This window comes from Ixodes scapularis, unplaced genomic scaffold, assembly GCF_016920785.2.
Source record: "Ixodes scapularis isolate PalLabHiFi unplaced genomic scaffold, ASM1692078v2 PGA_scaffold11__112_contigs__length_91849675, whole genome shotgun sequence".
NCBI classification, from domain to species: Eukaryota; Metazoa; Arthropoda; class Arachnida; order Ixodida; family Ixodidae; genus Ixodes; species Ixodes scapularis.
Genome location: NW_024609837.1, coordinates 60,677,681 through 60,696,554, shown reverse-complemented (window position 1 = coordinate 60,696,554; position 18,874 = coordinate 60,677,681). Strand labels below are relative to the sequence as shown.

At 44.0% G+C, this 18,874-nt stretch overlaps 2 protein-coding genes across 4 annotated transcripts in view; one reads left to right on the top strand and one right to left on the bottom strand.

The window, feature by feature from the left end:
- The window catches only part of LOC8037463 (fibrillin-2), a 190,786-nt gene that overhangs the window by 16,078 nt on the left and 155,834 nt on the right, over positions 1-18,874 (bottom strand). The window contains 10 exon segments of the mRNA XM_042288940.1: positions 474-599; positions 2,107-2,229; positions 3,579-3,701; positions 7,221-7,343; positions 8,011-8,136; positions 9,230-9,292; positions 13,788-13,940; positions 14,017-14,142; positions 15,433-15,552; positions 18,293-18,418. Coding sequence (XP_042144874.1) covers positions 474-599; positions 2,107-2,229; positions 3,579-3,701; positions 7,221-7,343; positions 8,011-8,136; positions 9,230-9,292; positions 13,788-13,940; positions 14,017-14,142; positions 15,433-15,552; positions 18,293-18,418 — 1,209 coding nt within the window.
- Positions 1-18,874, top strand: part of LOC115322796 (uncharacterized protein C9orf85 homolog) — a 66,557-nt gene that overhangs the window by 20,611 nt on the left and 27,072 nt on the right. The gene's annotated exons all lie outside the window — the stretch shown is intronic.

The window sequence follows — 18,874 nt, the reverse complement described above, 5'->3', positions numbered from 1 at the left end:
AACTCAAGATCTCTGGGTTCTGCAGCGCGAGCTTTCGCTACACGTGCTCCGACCACCGATTCCCCCGCTGATTCTCAACTGCTATTTTCTTTCCAAACGCTGTTCATAAATAAATAAAAAATGCATCGACACAAAAGAAGAAGAAACAAAGGAAACGAGACGGGGCATCCCTTTTTCAAACCATCAAAGGAATGTGACTGACTGATTAATCGGTGAAAATTCACCATTGGAAATACGCTTCGTGAATTTCTCTAGCGGTCTTATTTGGATGCTTGTCCAATATTCTAATGTTATTAAACTGCAGAGTATGGCCACATTCATTACGGTGCACGGCAAAGCGCCCCAGCAAAGCGCTCCGTGAGGACGGACGGTGCTCACGTGCCCTGTCGTGTCTTTTTTTTCTTCTTTTTGCGCTATTTTATTTGTTTTCTTTTTACGTATTGGTGCGGAGACAGGAGCAAGGGCGTACTCACCTAAACACTGCTTTCCGTTGCTGCTAGGCTCAAAGCCGTGGTAGCAGCGACAGCGATAACCCCCGTGCGTGTTGATGCACTCTCCGTTCTGGCAGATGTCGGGATTTTCTTGACACTCGTTAATGTCTGCAGTGAAGGGGATTGCTCAAATAACTATCGGCAGTTTACAGCAGGCCACTTTTCAAAAGCGAATGATTCATGAACGAGACACTATTGCGTGTATACAGGCTTTCAGAGGTGAATGCGGTGCAAACATGTCTCGGCATCCTGGGCTTTATTCCAAAGCCATTCACGCGAATCTGTATCGTTTGCTGCATCGCTACAAACAGCTGAATTCAACATCTGTTGCAGTGACAGCATAAGTAGTTACTAAAGTGGTTATTTAGTGATGGTCGTCATTAAAGCACCAATCAACTGAATCAGATTATTCTAGACATTGTAATTTGTCAATAGCGAATGTTTGCCTGTCTACTTTAGTCATTTTCGCTAAGTAAATACTATGCAATCTCGTAGAGTTTCAGACGTCAGTGATGTCGTGCAGTAGCTAGTAAGGCACCAATGAGTATAACCGTATCAAGTACACACAATTAGTTTAACCTTCTCGCCCCTCTAATGATGTTTGGAAAATGATTGGGAAAGGCCATGCCAGACTAAGCACTACAGTATCTGTCAAAATCCCTATGGATATAATATGCAAACATTATATTAACCGAATTATTATATACTGTAAAACCCTTAATGTTTGTAAGCCCTTAATTTACACAAATTTTGCAAAATTTAAGAGCATGCGAAAATTTCGGTCCTTAAAGGGACACTGACAGGGTATTTATGCTTGCCAAGGTTTTTATTTTTACATTGCACGTGAGAGCCCAACTACCCAGAAAAGAATCCTCGGCTCGAAATTCAATTTCTTTCCGACCGAAAACAGCCGATCGAGAACTGGCTGGTTTGAGTCGCGCTCACTCTCTTCTTTGTGGCCATGTGCCGTTTTCTGAGATTTAGACACAACCGCCAAATATAATCAAAGTCGTAGGTCACCGAAGACACACAAACAATATTAAAAATAGAAAGAAATATGATACCCATTTTTTGTGGCTTCTAAAAAGTTGCAAATGTGTTGTTTGGGGGAGAAAAAAGTATCACAGCCATGTGACTTCTGCCACCTCTCTCCCCTATATTTGTTCTTCCTCCCAAGTCCAGTTTCGGTTCCGAGCCGTTGCGTTTTTTTACTTTATTAAAAATATATGCGACGCTGTAGCAAAATATTGCCAGTAGTCCTCCGACACCATAATAAATCGCCTGGCAGAAAATAAAAAAATTAATGTGGGGGTGTGTCAGTGTCTCTTTAAGAGTTTCAATGCAGGAGTCTGGAATTCACAAAATCTAGTGGCCGCAATTATGTCCTCCGTGACCGATTCGCAAAAATTAGGGGCCGCAAAATTAAAGGGTTTTACAGTATTCTTATCTTTACTGGACCCTGGTCTGGCAAAAGCTAAGGAAATAACTGCAATCAGCTTATTATTCACAAACTCCTGTTGCAGTAGAGCTACTGTTCTGATACTGATCTTTTAATGGGAAAAAACCCCTAGTAATTACATCATGGTTTATAGTAGTGTGCTTATTTAATCTATACCTGTGCAGTCGTCTCCGCGGCCAGTTGATCTCATGCCATCGGGACATATGCACTGAAACGTCCCCACAAGGTTTTTGCAAGCATAGCGACAGCCGTGATCTCCAGATGCGCACTCGTCCAAATCTGAAAACAAAACAAAGAATTGGTTTAGTTTTATATGTTTTATTTATTCTACTTTGCCACGCATAGATAATTTAGGGCTCTGGTTTCATGACTGGCATCTAAAAAAGCACACTAGAAGCTTGAAAAGGGCTACTGAAAGGCCACCATGGCCGCTAGCATACTAGCACATTTTTATAATTGCTAGTATCTGGGAATGATCTTTAAGTATTTGGGAATACCGTATTTTCCGGTGTATAAGACGCACCTTTGTATAAGACGCACCCACCCTATATGCAGGCTTTCATTGAAAAAGTTGGTATATAAGACGCACCCGTGTATAAGACGCACCCGAATTTATCCACATAGGCTAACGAAACTAATTAAGCACGCTTGCGCGACCATTGCGTTCAAGTTCAGGCCACCGCGCCTTCTTTCCGCGGTCAGCCTTTTTTCCACTTTTCATCGCCTGTAGTTTGGTGGACGACTGTCGCCATGTGCGAATCATCTTCTCGGTGACGTCGAAACGGCGACCTGCAGCCCGGTTACCGTGTTCGGTAGCATACTCGACCGCAGATAATTTAAACTTCGCTGTGTAGCTCTTGCGCGACTGCGGTGGCATATTGTAGCAAGACCGGGCAGATGGCAGGAAAACACGACGACGCATGTACGCAGAGCGAACAAAGATGAAAATGGCGACTGAAAAAGAGAGGCGGCTTGTCCTGGCTTGTCCTGGCTTGTCTTGGCGAGAAGCGTGATTGTCGCCATCTGTTGGCATTTCACATTACTTACGCCTGGGACCTCCGCATCCGCAACGACCGCATGTCTGCAATCTTGGAGTTCACCTAAAACGTGGCACGCGGTGGTCCCCGTATTGAAGTATCACCGTGTTACGACCGCGTGATCGGTAGCGATATTTTGTTTTTGGTGAAACAAGCTTGAACATCAACCGAGTAAATTTCAAATTTCTGAACTCGCAAAAAAAATAAAAAAAATTCGCGTATAAGACGCATCGTTGTATAAGACGCACCAGCAAGAACTTTTGAAAAAAGCCGCGTCTTATACACCGGAAAATACGGTAGATGTCTGAAAATCAAAACATGAAGTCTAAAAACAAAAAATACCATTTCATATTTTCATTTAATAACCAAATTGGGATTGGGATATTGTCTTAGCCAAACTGTAGCAGAGAACAGAAAAGAGTGTTATTCGTGAAGTTGACTTTATAGTGCGATTAAAAAGAGTCTTATTTTACCATTACGATTTGTTTGCCAAGCAGCTTTGCAATAGAATATGGAGCTTTATAGCACAATAGGTGTTATTACAGAGAGAACAAGTAGCTGTACAGTACGATCTGTCTGGAGAACACTTACCTTGGCAATGCTTTCCATCTGGCGCTAAAGTGTAGCCATAGGGGCAAGTGCAGCGAAACGAGCCAGCAGTGTTGAGGCAGCGGAAGGCGCAGTCGTCAATGCCCAGAACACACTCGTTGAGATCTAGGTGGAAACAAGAAAACAAGACGTCAAGATATGTCATAGGCATTTCGGTCAACCCTACGTTTGCTCAGGGTTTCCGCTCAGGAGTACAGACTTTGCAGTCCAGTTATTTGCTCGCTGTCTTTCCTATCGCTTATTTCTTCTGGCGAAAATAATATTAGAAAAGAAGACAAAGTGTGGCTCTCGGTGGCAATGTTCCAAAGGCGTGCCCTCTTGCCCTTTTCTTGCTACCCAACCACCAATTAACCGTTTCTCCCGTCTGCTGATTGACCATCTGCTATAGATTGCAGCACTGGCATGTACGGTCTGTCCCCGTTAGTTTGCATTCAGAAGTTCTTTAAAGGGAAGCTACGGAGCTTCTTGGAAAAAATGAGTTAGAAGTGAATTCTAGTGTATTTCTACCCCGTGAACCCGAATACCCAAACCATTTGCTGCGTAAGTATTGTTAAACGCGAGAAAAACGCGAAAGACTGTCGCTGTCCGTGACGTCATCGACGGCTCTTTTGGCTGCCCAAGGCTAGGGGGGCGGGGCTTCAGCCCTATTTTGAAATTGCTCTTGTGGCTCTCCGGCGCGTCGCATTGAAATATAATTTTGATATCTGTTATTCTAAAGGCCAAATGAACGCAATTCAAGCGTTTTTTCTCAAATGTAGAAGTGCCCCATCTTCCCTTTAATCATCTTGGGATGTTGTTTGTTGACATTTGCAATGATCATCTCATGTCGTTCAAGAGGAGAATTTCACTCTTTTTATAGTATGTTTTTGCAGCGCTGTGTTCTGAATATTTTTTGAGCACTACCGTTATAGGCCAAAGGCTGTTGGTAGGCACAATAAATAAAAAATAAAAAAATACTTTGTTTCATTATCATTCCGACCGTAGTCGAAGGCATGAATACATACAACCACGAAAAAGTGTGGGTCACAGGGCCTTTTCTGTACCGAATTAAGCTGCAGACAAACACCATAACATTGCACTTTTGACGCTGTCTGATTGGTCCTGTCGGCCGTAGTGTCGGCTTTGTCCGTACTTAAGGCAAAACAAGGTATAGAGATGACAAATTTAATTTTCTTTCTCCCGGCGTTATGTGCAGTGTCACCTAGAGCCGCTAGATAGGTAATGCTTAGAGTATAGTTACTTCATTCCTCGGTTTTCTTGTGAGTGCCACCATTTTGGTGCTTAGTGCAGGACGGGTTAGACTGGTGATTGCTTTTGGTTTGAAAATGCGGCTTTCCGAACTTAGGAGTGTTGTTTTGCTTTTTCGTGGACTTTGACATTTCAGACAGCTGATAATTTGTCTTATCAGATAAGCTACAGATAGGCTGATAAGCCACAGTCTTTCAGATAAGCTGCAGATAAGATAAGTTGATAAGTAGGATTCCCAGTTTTCAGATTTTATTTTTCGTCAAATTCAAAGGATACTTTCAGAGTTTATTTTTTGCTGCAAATTCAGAGTTCATTGGAGTTTTTTTTTTTTTTTATTCTCAATTGTTTGAAATTTAGGACTTAATTTTGCAATGTTCTTTATTTAAAAAAAAATTATTTGCTTGAAGACGTGTGCTAGATTAAAAAAAAAAAGAGCTTGTATCAATTAATATTTTTATAGCTGGATTTGGCATTGGTGCCATTGCTATTGCCAATACTAATTTGTCCCACGACAAAGATTTAAAAAAAGATCTGCCTCGATAAACGTCGAAACGTTAAAATCCACAAACTCCCGGAGGTAGTCGCTGGGAAGCTCGTATTCATTCCATCCTGTCCATCAACCTACCCACAGCTGCACTGGCTGGAGCAGTAAAGGGTGTAATATAGAAGCTTCCACTGGCACTTTTCTGCTCCAGCCGGCTTGCACTGGCTGGAGCAGAAAAGGAAAGAGTGGAAGCTTCCATAGAAGCTTCCACTCTTCCCTTTTCTATGAAATCTATGGTTCACTGCTTTCATTGTTACAAAAACACAACGCCCTCCTCCCTCTAAGGAGCAGAAATAGCATGGCCCAAACTAGAGACCGCAACAATGGCTTCTGTCATGACCCAAAAGACCTGTTGTCCTGATTGAACCTCAAGGAGATAAGCAGCAAGATTCCTTTTGATAATGGTCCGAGATTTGAAAGAAAACTGGGGTGATATTTCTCAAAACCATCGACCCTGGGAGCCTTAAAGGGGCCCTGCAATCATATTTAAGCGTCTACCTTTTTTGCAGTTTCCAAGTCTCTTGGGGTTCGGGCAAGCCAGCGGGCACGCAGAGAGTAACTAAATATCAGTGCATTATATTTTAACCGGACGACGCGGAAACCTCCTCCACCGACGAGGGCGACCCGCGGTACCGAAAGCGCGCAAAATGTGACGTCTTTGGTCCTGGGCTTACTACTGGTCAGAGCCGCTAAAAGCTTTTTTTTTAGTCGAAATACAAAATGTAAGTGGCGGAACCGTTTCAATTACTCATAAAAGTAGTTTTTGTTCAGTTTTTTAGATCAGAAAAGAAACAAATGCAGTTTATTAAGTACGGAAACAAGAAATGACCCGTCGACATACCCGCCACCACGCGGTGGAAAAGGCGGCGCATACTAGAAAAGAGTAGTGGGATCAGGCACCGAAAACGGTAAGGTCCCGGATGTACGTGACGGCGCTGCGGTCGTTTACGGACTGGAGGATCCGACCGGCTCTGAGCGTTCCGAAGGCCTTCAGCGAGTAGCTTTGTCTTGCGTTTTGGCTATTTCGCGGTACGGCAGCGCGAAGGGACTCACATTCTGAACTGATTTTTATCGCGTGTTTGCTGTCGTTTGTGGCCAATGAAGTGTCATGCTGAATTAGTGTTTTATCCCGCAGCAAATGCAATGAGAGCCGCTCTGGCTGCCCGCTGTATGCAGCCTATCCAGAACACGCTTTAGTGGCGCCCTCTCGCGCCGTCGACAGGGAGTGCGGCAGCCGTGTGCGCTCGCTGAGTTCACTATCTCTTTTCTAGTTCACGGCCACTGAAGCAACCAAGGACGTCATGAGGGAGGTTATTTTTTGCTTGTTTTTTGTAATCTTAATTTGCCTATAACTTTTAAAATAAAGCGAAATTCAAGAAAAGAAAAGTTACATTAAGTTACTACGATCAGTGCGCTCAGGTTTGGTGCAAACTAAAAACCAGTAAAAAAGTACTTGCAGGGCCCCTTTAAGTGTAAAATACCCGTCTTTATGACATTGGTGCATCGAAATTTGGAGTTTATCACATAAATCCGAATCAAGGAAAATTTTACCGGCGGGTGTTCTTCGGAGTTTTTCCGATTTATTCGAAAACATCAAACATTACCGATGAGATAAGATAAGCAGATAAGATCAGATAGGCTGCAGACAAAGGTGGCTCAAGCGTTCTGGCTTTGAAGCGTAGCTTATTTAGTAATTCTAGCACTACTGATGCACTTGGACCTTTGAGCACCTATTTGAAGGGCAGGATCAATAGTGCCTGGTAATGGCAATGCCGCATCTTTTGACTTTCGAGCTTTAGAAGTCTCTTCAGAGTTTCGCTGAAGTGGATTACCTTCGCAGACATTTCTTATTCCGGGTGTGAATCCTTCGCCGCAATGGCACTCGAAGCCTCCCAGCGTGTTCGAGCAGGTTCCATTCCCGCATATTGTCCTCTTCTCTGCACACTCGTCTTCGTCTGGTTCAAAAGCAACGTTGAAGACATTGTGAGAAATAATGCCAGAAACACTAGCGGGACTGAACGTCTCCGATGTTGAACTGAAAACAAGAACTTGAGACAAAAGATGACATTAAGCTGCATTTGCAGCTCTTCGTTCTGGTTTCCCCACAGTGTGTTTGGGGCAAAACAAAGTTATTTTAAATCTATTAATATTATTATTTCCGCTATTATTTATATTCGTGACATTAGCTTATTCACGGGACTCAGGAAAGTGCTAAACTGTTTTTTGTCGATTTCAGTTTCTGCCTTATTACTGTGCACATTGGCTTGAAATTATATTAATCTCCTAGTTCAGTTTGATTTTCTTTTGCTTTTTGAATATTTGTTCTGACGTATGTTTTTTAGGTTGTCATCTTACTATTATAGACATTTTGATCCTGGAGGGTTAGAATGTGCATATTAATATTATTATCATCATCATCATTCTTATTTTAAAAAGTTCTTATTGATGCAATACAGTTCAATGGACACTTAGAGAAATGAGTGAGTATAACTCATTTCTCACGGTATAAAATAACCCACAGTGCTTGGCAGTACAAACTGGCTTGGTTCATAGGCATTTTGTGAAGGCTTCCTACCTGAGAATAATGAGGCGACTTACTGCTGCAAGTGAGCACGAGCTTACCTAAGCAAACGTGTCCCGAAGGGTCAAGCTTGAACCCGGGCTCGCACTGGCACCGGTAGGAACCGTCTGTGTTGATGCATTCTCCATTCTGACAGATGTCGGGACTCATCATGCACTCGTTGATATCTGCACCGGGAATGAAAACCAGTTTAGACGAGCTGTGCTATGTTTGTCCTCGTGGTCTGTGAGACACAAGTTAATCCTCGTATGACATGGCACGCAAGTTTGCAGATAGCGGATGGGAGGTGGGCATGGTTCATTACCGCATTAAGACGCATGCCCAAGATACACCACTTGGCTTTCAATTTCTCTGTGGATGGAATGTGAAACTTGCATGCTATGTACCTAATAAGTAGAAACTGTCAGAATGTTAGGCTCAGGGTTTGTACAGCTCCTCGAAATCCTTGTATGCTCAGGATTTTGATAAAAGCCTTTCAAAAATGTACATATTTTTGCAAACCATGGGGATGGGCAGACCTTCTCGGGGTCTCCGAAGAGTTAGACTGTCAATCAAACCGAGCAGTAAATTTTTTTTTTTTTTTATTGATGCCGGCTGATTTTACAAAGCCACATAGACCCAACTGTCTGCACTGAGTGAGAAGGGCAGATTATTCTCTGTTTTAGAGCCTAAAAGTTGGTTTGCTGGTTTGCATGCATTTAGTTTCTTTAATTTACACTTTTGTTATTGTAATCGTCCATTACCCTCTCCTCCCTCCTGGTTAATGGGGTCCCCCACCACTTCTGTTGATCCGGAAGGCGTCTCAAAACATTATTGACTGAGAACCACTGCTCTAGATGATTAGGTGCAACAACAGTGTTTCAAGAACAAAAGATGAGCTGTTACTAATCCCCCCAAAAAGCAACCTAAGTTTAACATGTTTTAACAACCCCGTTTTACAAGCGGACAATGATTTAGAAGAAAAAAATATTCAATGGTGCCACACTATTTTTTTAAACACTAGTGGTTCACCTATCTAAAGACTAAACTATATCCTGTTGCTCACCGGGTTTTATTTGTTCAGCTCGAGATTGAAACTTGGCACCCTCTACATAATTTTTCATGGCATATTAATCCTATACATTCTTTAGTTTCCTAACCAATCCACTCTGTCATAATGCCCCAATAGGTGCCAGATGAAGAGGACCTCATGTAAATGAATAGGCTAATATTCAGCAGGAAGTTTGCCGGCACTAGTAGACAAGATGATTGCATTCTCACCAATTGTTATGCCGTCCTCTTCGATAAAGCCAAGGCCAGCTTGGCAGATGTGCCTAAAGGTGCCTTTATTGGTAGAATAAAAAAAAACGAAGAAAGTAAACAATCCTTATGAAACTGAGTTTGCTTTACAAAGATCAACAGAACTAAGCACATTGTTTTCAAAATTTTTATCAATATCATGTAAGGTACCAGAGCCGTTCATTTTAGGATAACATTGCACTACATGGTTAGTCCGATCAAAGCATTGGCACTTGTTCACAGTTTATACAGAAACGTTATTGATAAAAGCCAAAATTTACCACATTCGTTAGGGTTCAGAATTAGCACCCCACAACAACAGTAATTTCAATGACAGCCTTTCAATTTAAAAAAAGGAACACAAAAAAAAATATAAAGAAAACTGGCTATCACTTGTTTGTGCTAACTGCATTGTATTTTGTACATCTACTATTGCCGCGCGCGCAGCTGGTCAAGTAGGCAGCGCGCGCGTGGCCTAACGGTTATCGCGCTTGCCTTCCACGCAGAAGGCCAGGGTTCGATTCCTGGCCGCGGCGACACATTTTTGTTGACACTGTAATGTGATGTTCTGGTGAATTCGAGAACCATCTTGCTGATTCGAGGTTAGAATGTTCTACGCGCCGAACCTTCTACGCCGAACGATCCAGAAACCCACGAGGGTACATAAGGGATTCCGCAAGGCGAGCGGGGTCAGTCTTGCCCCAGCGTTCAACTCTGCTGCCACACCGACTTCGACGCCCGCGACGCTCTGTTATTATCTTTTGTACCCTTTTGTTTTGGGCACAAGTTCGCCACATTAAACGTTTATTTCTTCCTGTTTATTTATTGTTTCTCCGTCACCACCCGTGACACTATGACCTGCTTGACAGCTCAATATGTATGGCTAGTAGAATTATCTTTTCAAAGTTTCTGACTTGGCTGAGTTTATTTATCTATATTATGGAAATTTTTTTTTTTCAATTGCCTGAAGACACCAAGAGCCAGTCATAATATTATTGATATACCCTATTATTTCCCCTCTTACATAAGATGTCCATATTTTGGGCAATTGCATGCTTCATGACCAGCATGTGTATGTCATGACACATTTAATAAGACACTTTTGAGCCTGCATTTCCATTGAAACAAGACCTGTATTTGAATCTGTAGAATGCAGATAGACTTGCTTGTCTGATTTGCCCTGTAAGTGTGAGAGTCGGTTATAACAATTATAACAAACAAAGTCGGTTATGTTATAACAGACTGGTTATAGCATAACCAAAGTCGGTTATAACAAAATAGCGGCTACAGCAAAGCCATCACCATTTCCCATTCTCGTATGCACTTTTTTTAATGTATTTCTGTCTGTTTTTAGCGAATGAAATTGAGCAGCTGCCTCAGTAATAGCAAAGAAACATTTTGGAATAATTTAAAAAAAATATTCAAATTCGGAAAGTGTACCAAGTCGCAGACCTGTGCACTTTAATGCTGCGGCCGAGTAGCTACCCAGAACGGGCCACAGACGATGCCGCAAAGGCCGCTGGCGGCAGCGTCTGCATCGTCGTCCGGTCCCCGCTCCTCATCTGGGAAGCGGCTTTTCCGCATCGCACGCATAGAAGCTGTTGTGGCATGCCGATAGGGGCGTTCGGAGCACTAGCAGCAACATACCGACGGAGAAAGCCTAGATTTAAGAGGCGGAGGAACTCCAACCATGGAGAGCATTTGCAATATTCGCGACTCCAGCAAAACGGACGCCGCCAAGCGGGAAAACCGGGGACCAGCCGGTCCAGGTCGCTCCGCGCCCCTCCGAGTCTCTGGTGGCTTTCGCGGAGAACTTGTCGGCGCGGTGGCGAACAATGTAAATTGACGAAGGTCCGAATATTTCTTAAGTTTGCCTGAGTGATCATTAGTGTGGTGAAGCCTCAGTAGATTGTTTTCTTCTATTACGTGTTTGAAAGCCCGTTTACTCCACAGCACACGGTCGCGTGCTTTCGATTTTTTGATGGGGAGGAATCACGGAAAAACTTTTTGATTTCTTGTCTGTCTCGAGTATCATTCAAAGTGACGACTGCTTGGTAACTGATACTGGAGGGAACATCAATGTTGCAGTCAAGTGAATGGGAAGGTTCGATAGCTGCTTTTCTCGAGTTTGGTTGTGTTCGGTTAGCTTCAAGTGTGAGCCACCGGTCGGTGCATTGGCTATTCATCTTGGCTGCTTTTCGCCGAAAAAGCCTCCGGATCACACTGAAGGAGTTGGGCTGATTTCGCAATTACTTGATTCAGGAAAACTTGCTCGCTGCAAATGATGAATGAGGGAAATTATATGTTTTCAAAAGGTGGGAGACAAGTCTCGCAACGTTAGATGCTGTCACGGCATTTTGACCTATCGCGCCTCCAATATTTATATTACGAGGACGTCGAAGCCAGTAGAAATATACGTCTACATTGGTCGAAGCAAAGTTCAATGCAGAGAGGTTCTGCGTGGATCTTCAATGAAGACTCTCTTCAGTTTGTCTCCGTCCTGCCGGCTATAGAACCATTTGGCTAAGTTTAAGTAGTATGTCTCCGTCTGTCAAATATACTTTTATTCAGCAGCTCATCTAACAGCTAGTCAACTAAGCTCATATTTCAACCCGAAGGATATACTAATATCGCTTTAGTGGGACCATGTACGTAATATAACACATAACCCGCCCGTCAAAATGACTTCTCGACTGCTACTAAAACCTGATTTGAAATACGAGTATCAGCTGCTTAGTGGGGCTAACATGGTCCTTGGCTCAAGAAGCGGTTGCTTAATTTTCGTAATTTTCCTGTAGCCTGTGTTGTTGGCCGAGCTGACGACTGGAGCTGTTTCGTCAACGCGGATACGCACAAAAGCTCGATTTCGCGGACAGATAAGTCGCATGGTCGAGGCATGCGAGTTAACTGAAAAGTTACTCTCTGTGGAACAATTCTATAGTAATCGCCGCTTTCCTTAGATTATCAAAACTGATTAGTATATTACCGGCTCTCTGGAGCCCATAGTTTCGGTTTTGAACGAAATCTCCGAAACGAAAGTTTGACACGGAAAGAACAAAAAAACACCGGCAAAACAAAACTATGCTTTGCAAGTTTATCTGTACCGGCTACACTTAACCGTCTCAGTTCAAATACCTATAAAATTGGGCATTAAACAAAAGAAAATCTGTTAAATTGAACGCGCCACCTGTTCAGGCGGCCCGGCCGAGCCGCCGCGACCTGGACTCAGCCGCCATGTTTGTTTGGTGGTGGCGCCCCCTATAGGTCGCTGGAGTCGCGAATATAGTGGTGGATGCCTCCTGGCAGATTGGTGCAAGTGTGCCTGCATTAGGTTGCATGTGGCCAGAGTGGCTAGGGAACCATGCTTGCAGACGGTGAACGCTTTTGAGTCTTGACTCCTTGCAGGCTGCAGCTTGTTTTGCAAACACTGCACACAAACCACATGATCCAGATTGAGTAGTTGCCCCCTCTCTTCAATCTAGGCTTTCTGTACCAATGAAACACGAACTTGGGAGCCAACTTGAAGCCATGCGCGCTTCTTTCTTTACTTCAGATTCCCTGTCGGCATTGCTGGTTGGTGTGGCCGCTCTCTGCGCAAAAATTAACTTCGCTCAAGCACCGATTCAGCAAATCATTGCCACTCAACGATGGAGAGTCCCGGCACTGCCAGCACCTCGATGGGGAAGACGAAGGCAATCTCCTTGAAACAAAAGCGTGCCATCTTGGACGAAGTGCACATAAATGTAAAAAATGCTGTCCACCGCCAGCTGTAATGGCCACCGCGGCGGCCGTTACAGCTGTTGAGACCGCCTGTACATAGCTCGAAAGATCTTTTCTTGATCAGAGCTCCGATCTAGCAAAGACTGCGTGCAGGGAAGCCTCGACCATTTTGTGCAGGCACTCTAAACATGTGCCTGTGACGGCAGTGCTATCTCTTTTTTGCGTGTTACTTTAATAGAGTTCAGATATAACGAAGAAGCAGATATAGCGAAGTGATTGCCGATTTTCATTGACTTCATTATAACCGGTCTTGACAGTAAAACCTATAACACTTTTTAAATCACTAGGTCCTTCTGATAAGCCGATCATAACCAGCGAGTTGTGAAGATGCACCATATTTCTTCCAAGATTTTTTTTTACAAACTGATCATGACCAGTCAATTGCAAAGATGCCCCTTACTTCTGACAAGCCGATTGCAACCAGCCAATCGTGAAGAGGTGCCTTATTTCTGACAAGTTTTCTTCTGACAAGCAAAGACATAGATTAATTTTGACAAGTTTTCTTCTGTGACCAGCCAATTGCGAAGACGCACCTTACTTCTGACAAGTCGATTATGCCCAGCCAATCGTGAAGAATCGCCTCACTTCTAACAAGCTGATCCTTACCAGCCAGTCGTGAGGACATGCCTTCCTTCTGACAAACTGATAGTGACCAGCCAATCACGAAGATACACCTTGCTTCTGACAAGCTGATACTAGTGATTAACCAAAAGTAAAGATGTGCCTATCGTGATCAGCCAATCGTGAAGATGCGCCTTACTTTCGGTTGGATCCGGGCAACGTTCGCAGGGTGAGTCACCCCAGGCGGCCGATCCCTGCATGCAGCAGCACTGATTTCGCGTTGTGTTGCCAGGTCGGGGGTCGCTGCATTGGCCCCTCTGGTAGCTCCGGAAGCACTGTTTCTGACGGAGGTCTGCAATGGTCGAAGAAGCACACTTGCAAAGTCAGTCCCGGCAGGTTGTGCCTCCGTAAATCTGTCAACCACAGACCTATGCATCCGCGCGCGTCGGCCGACAGCTTGAATCCAGGGGGGCAGGAGCAGCGGAAGCCGCCTTCGGTGTTTTCGCAGACACCGCCGAGACAGAGCTGAGATATCGACAGGCACTCGTCCACATCTGCAAATGTGCCGAGTCAGGGGGACGTGCAAGGACGAAGGGACATCTGGGAACAGGGGGGAATGTGCTTCTGTACAAGGAGACTTGTGGGGATAGGGCAACATGTGGCAACAGGCAGACACGTGGGGATGGAGGGAATGGTGAGGACATGTGGGGACAGAGGAACATGTGGGGTCAGGGGACATGAGAGGACAAGGGACATGAGGGGACAAGGGACATGGGGGGACAGGGGACGTGAGGAAATGGGATATGAGGAGAGAGGGGGACTTTTGCTTCCATATGTGGAGAGAGTGAGACATGTCGGGATGGAAGGACATGTGGGGACGTTCTGGATAGGACAGGGAGATATGTGGGGACATTCTGAATGGTACAGAGAGATATGTGGAGACAAGAGGCCAATTTGGGAGGTTTTGAATGGGACAAGAAGATGTATGGGGAAGTTCTGTATGGGACAGGAAGACGTGAGAACGGAGGCATGTGGAGAATGGGAGACATGTTGAGACGTTCTAAACAGCATCAGCACGGTAACTTATCGCCCCACTTATTTATATGTTTGAATGATCGAACTTCGGAACTCCTGGAAGCCTCAAAGTGGCAGACGACATTCCGCCTAGAGATAGCTTCCTCAGGGCTCTGAAGAAGCCAAGTCTCTGAGCAAAATGTCTGCCACCTGTGAGATTTTCATGAGGTTTCTTCTGAAGTTCTTCCTACCAGCTTTAGCTGCTTCGCACCTTGTTCTGATCTACATATCTGCTTAATATATTTAATAGTGTTTACTACTAGCCCTGCAGCAGGCTAGCAGACAAATGAAATATGGCTAGTGTGTTTTTCTACTGGCAAGATTTTTCATCCTTTATGTTTGACCAGAAGTTTGATGCTCTTTCCATTTGAAGATGAGGGGATCTTCAGTTCTTTTCAAGTTTGCATTTTTATTACATATCCTTGAGATAAATTTTAGAATGATGCTTTTCTCACCTTACCTCTTAATTCACACTTATTGCTCATGGGCATACTTCCACTTGAGTATTTAACTTGTGCTGGAATTCCAAACGTCTGCAGTCTATGCCATACGAGAGGAGTGTGTGCCAAGTTTTATGGGGGAAAGCTAGTTGGGGGGGGGGGGGGGGGTAGAAGCAAGTTTCCTGCACAGATAGAGCTGAACCCTTTAAATTGGGTGGCGGGTAGCGCCACCTAGACAGTGTTTCACGCGTCGGGAAAGTGACACCATTTAGTGAGTCATTTGGAAACTATCTATAATGACAAACATTTTGCCACTTTGTGACGACTCACCAACACACTCCCACCCGTCGTGAGACAGTTGGTATCCCTCGGGGCAGGTGCATTCGAAGGAGCCCTCTGAATTGCGACAGGAGCCCTTGTTGCAGACTTCTGTCTCACACTCATTGACGTCTGCAATGTTAAAAGAGAAAACTATTTCGTGAATGAATTTTTTTGCTTGTTTCGCAGATGTCGTCTGCAGAGGGGGCGGAGAAAAAGGCACGGTGCCCAACGGCAGCATTTTTAGATCTATCGGTTGGCAAGCTCTAAGGAACTGCGGCGTTCTAAAACAGTTTTTTCCCTCTTGCCTGCGCTTGAGCGAGTGTGGAAGCCGGATGGCGACGCCTCCGTGGGCAAGAGAGTAGGACTACTTTCGAACGACGCTCTTTTTGCACAAACTTTATGTTTACCCTAAAGACCCACGATAGAATCGCTGTCCACAGCAGGCAACGTACAGCCAACGTTCCACCGGTTTGGCTGCCTCTGTCCATTAAGCAGGCTAGGCGTTTTAGGAAGTTCGTCAGCCAACTTTGATCTAGTAACGTTGCCCGACGGCACCTGTGCCCTCTCTTCAGTCCAATGGCGCAAAAATAAAGATATTGCAAAGCTAGTCCCCAAACACAGACAATGTGTAGGAAGCTTGTCATTTACATGTCTTGTCAATGCCAAGCTTAATTTACATGAAGCTTGTCATTAAACTAGACCAAAGTCAGCTTGTCAGCTGACTTTGGTCTAGTAATGTTGCCTGACAGCGCCTGTGCTCTCTCCAGTTCACTGATCTCTATGACAATTGCTAGATCACGCATCCCCGCTTGTTCGCTGCAGCCTGGGTGTGGTCACCAAACGGCCATCTTGCATGCAGACTTTTTTCGTTTCGCTAGCGTTGCAGAGACTGGCGGCAGCATGCTAAAGACGCGTTTTGTACTCATTCGTCGTCGTTCGCCGAAGAAGTTTTTTAAAACCCTATGAAAGCAATGATACTTGCCATTGAGAATACGTGGAAATTTTTACGAAAGTGCAGTGCCGCAGGAAAAAGCCACAACTCGTCGAAAGCAAGTTTTGCCAGTATCACGGCACGATCAAAGCTTCCTTGGCACGCCGAAATGCTGCATCTCTGTGCCTTCGCACACTTGGATACCGATCAAGAATTGACGCCGTGTGGACGTGTTTTGCGAGTGCAGTGTGCGTGAAGCCTTATGTGCCTCTGAATCAGTGTCTTACTTTACTCTAACGACTGTATTTGTAACCTGCGGCACTCGCGGTCCAGAAACGAGCTTGATCCTGCGTCCAGCAGCAACAGAAGAGGGGAAGAAGGTACGCCTGTTTTTCGTCGTTAGACGATTTACAGAATACTGCGCACAACAGCTCTTCATCACTGATCAGTGCTGGCTCATTATGAACCTACTTAATTGCACTTGACGTTCGAGCGTGACTCGCCTAATTGTGATTGGTCAACAGATTGCATGCGACCATATGGGGTTTGCGCTTCAAAGATTTTCATTCTCGCCACCTTCTACTTTTGCCTTCGAAAACCCTCCTTGCTCCACAGTGTTTCTCTATTCGTGCTCCCATGTGATCCATTAGAGTAGATTTGGAACATAGCCATGGTTAACTGCGCATAAGAGCACGTACAGATTCCCCCCTTTATTGATAGCAACTCATGGGAACAGCTAAACGATCCAGAACTCCGTGGTTGATATATACAGTCGACTCTCGTTAATTCAAATTCTCTTAATTCAAACTTTCGGATAATTCAAACTAACATGCAGGTTCCATCCTATGCGTCTCTATGGGAAGAAACTCCTGATAATTCAAACTTTGCTTTATTCAAACAAATTTTCGGCCCCCCTCGAGTTTGAATTAATGAGAGTCGACTGTATATGATTAAAGACATCTACGCGCGACACATCTTCAAAACTTTGGCGCGTCGTCGATTCTTGATCGGTACCCAATCGTGCGAAGGCACAGAGACACAGCACTTTGGCGTGCCAAAGATGCTTTGAACACTATGCTTGCTTTCAATGAGTTGTGTCTTTTTCCTGCGGCACTGCGCTTTCGTAAAAATTTCCACGTGTTCTCAACGGCAAGTCTCACGGCTTTCACAGGGTTTTAAAAACTTCTTCGGCAAATGACGACGAACGAGTAGAAAACGTGTCTTTAGCACGCTGCCGCCAGCCTCTGCAATGCTAGCAAAATGAAAAAATTATGCATGCAAGATGACCGTCCAGTGGGCGCAGTCGCGGAGCGGCGATGCGCGATCCAGCAAGTGTCATAGAGATCAGTGCTCCAGTTCAGCGGCGCAAAAATAAAGATATTGCAAAGCTAGTCACCATACACAGAAAATGATAGTCCAGGCTTTGTCACATCCTAAAAACGAATAAAACATTTGCATGCACCGCCAACAAGAACATGAGATATGATTCTCATTGAATGATTATCCATGAAAAAAGAAGTATACAAGCGACTCAACATTCAATATTTTAAATAGACAAGAAACTCCCCCAAAAGATTAATTTTTTTCATTGCTCAGATAGAACACGTACATAATAAAACAAAACTTCCCAGAAAAAAAATATATTTTTAGCGCAATAGTTATGTTAAAAAACTCATTTTTAGTTGTTTTTTTTTTTTCACAAAGTAATTTTGTTACATACATATCCTAGCTATTAACTTTGAAAAAAAATTGTTGGGGAGTACGTCATTTTTTTTTAAACACCCCTATTAATTAGGTCTTCCCCCCCCCCCCCCCCCCCCCCCCTAAACATTTGCATACTTTTCTAAAAATCTAAGACGTCTGGTGGAATTTGTGATTCACTGGCTTATAGGTTCGTAATCATTCGCAATATTCGATACCAGTGCCTTCCGTTCTCACCTACGCAGCTGCGACCGTCGGGGCTGAGCTGGTAGCCAGCCTGACAGTGGCACTGGAAGCTGCCAATGGTGTTGCGGCACCTGCCGTTGTGGCAGATCCTATACTGAGTTCTGCATTCGTCCACATCTGCAGAACAAAGAGACACAGCTGTTGCGGTTATTTCGTCAAATTACGAGCCACAATGCTTTTATAAAGTAAGCTGTGTACAAAGGGCTACCCCTCTAGTAAAGCCCACTTCCTGAAAAAAATAAAATAAAAAAGTATTCAATATACTATGTGTTTTTTTTTTACTACTACATCGAAATGTCAGAAGATGAGCTACTAAATAGTAAACTTGCTTGAGAGATTTTTCCCTTTAAAAAAGGGCTGCTTACAGTGGTATTGGTACTTGAAATATTACCCATATACTGAGTTACATGTAGTAGATTTAATACAAAAACAACTTGACTTCTCTATGGAAAAGTTATTTACTGTATATCAGCACCCAGAATAAGCGGACGTAATAAGATCCTGTTGTATTGGAACAAACCATCTCAAGAGGGTTTTGAACATGCTTGACCAGAGTCTTACATGTTTGAGCAA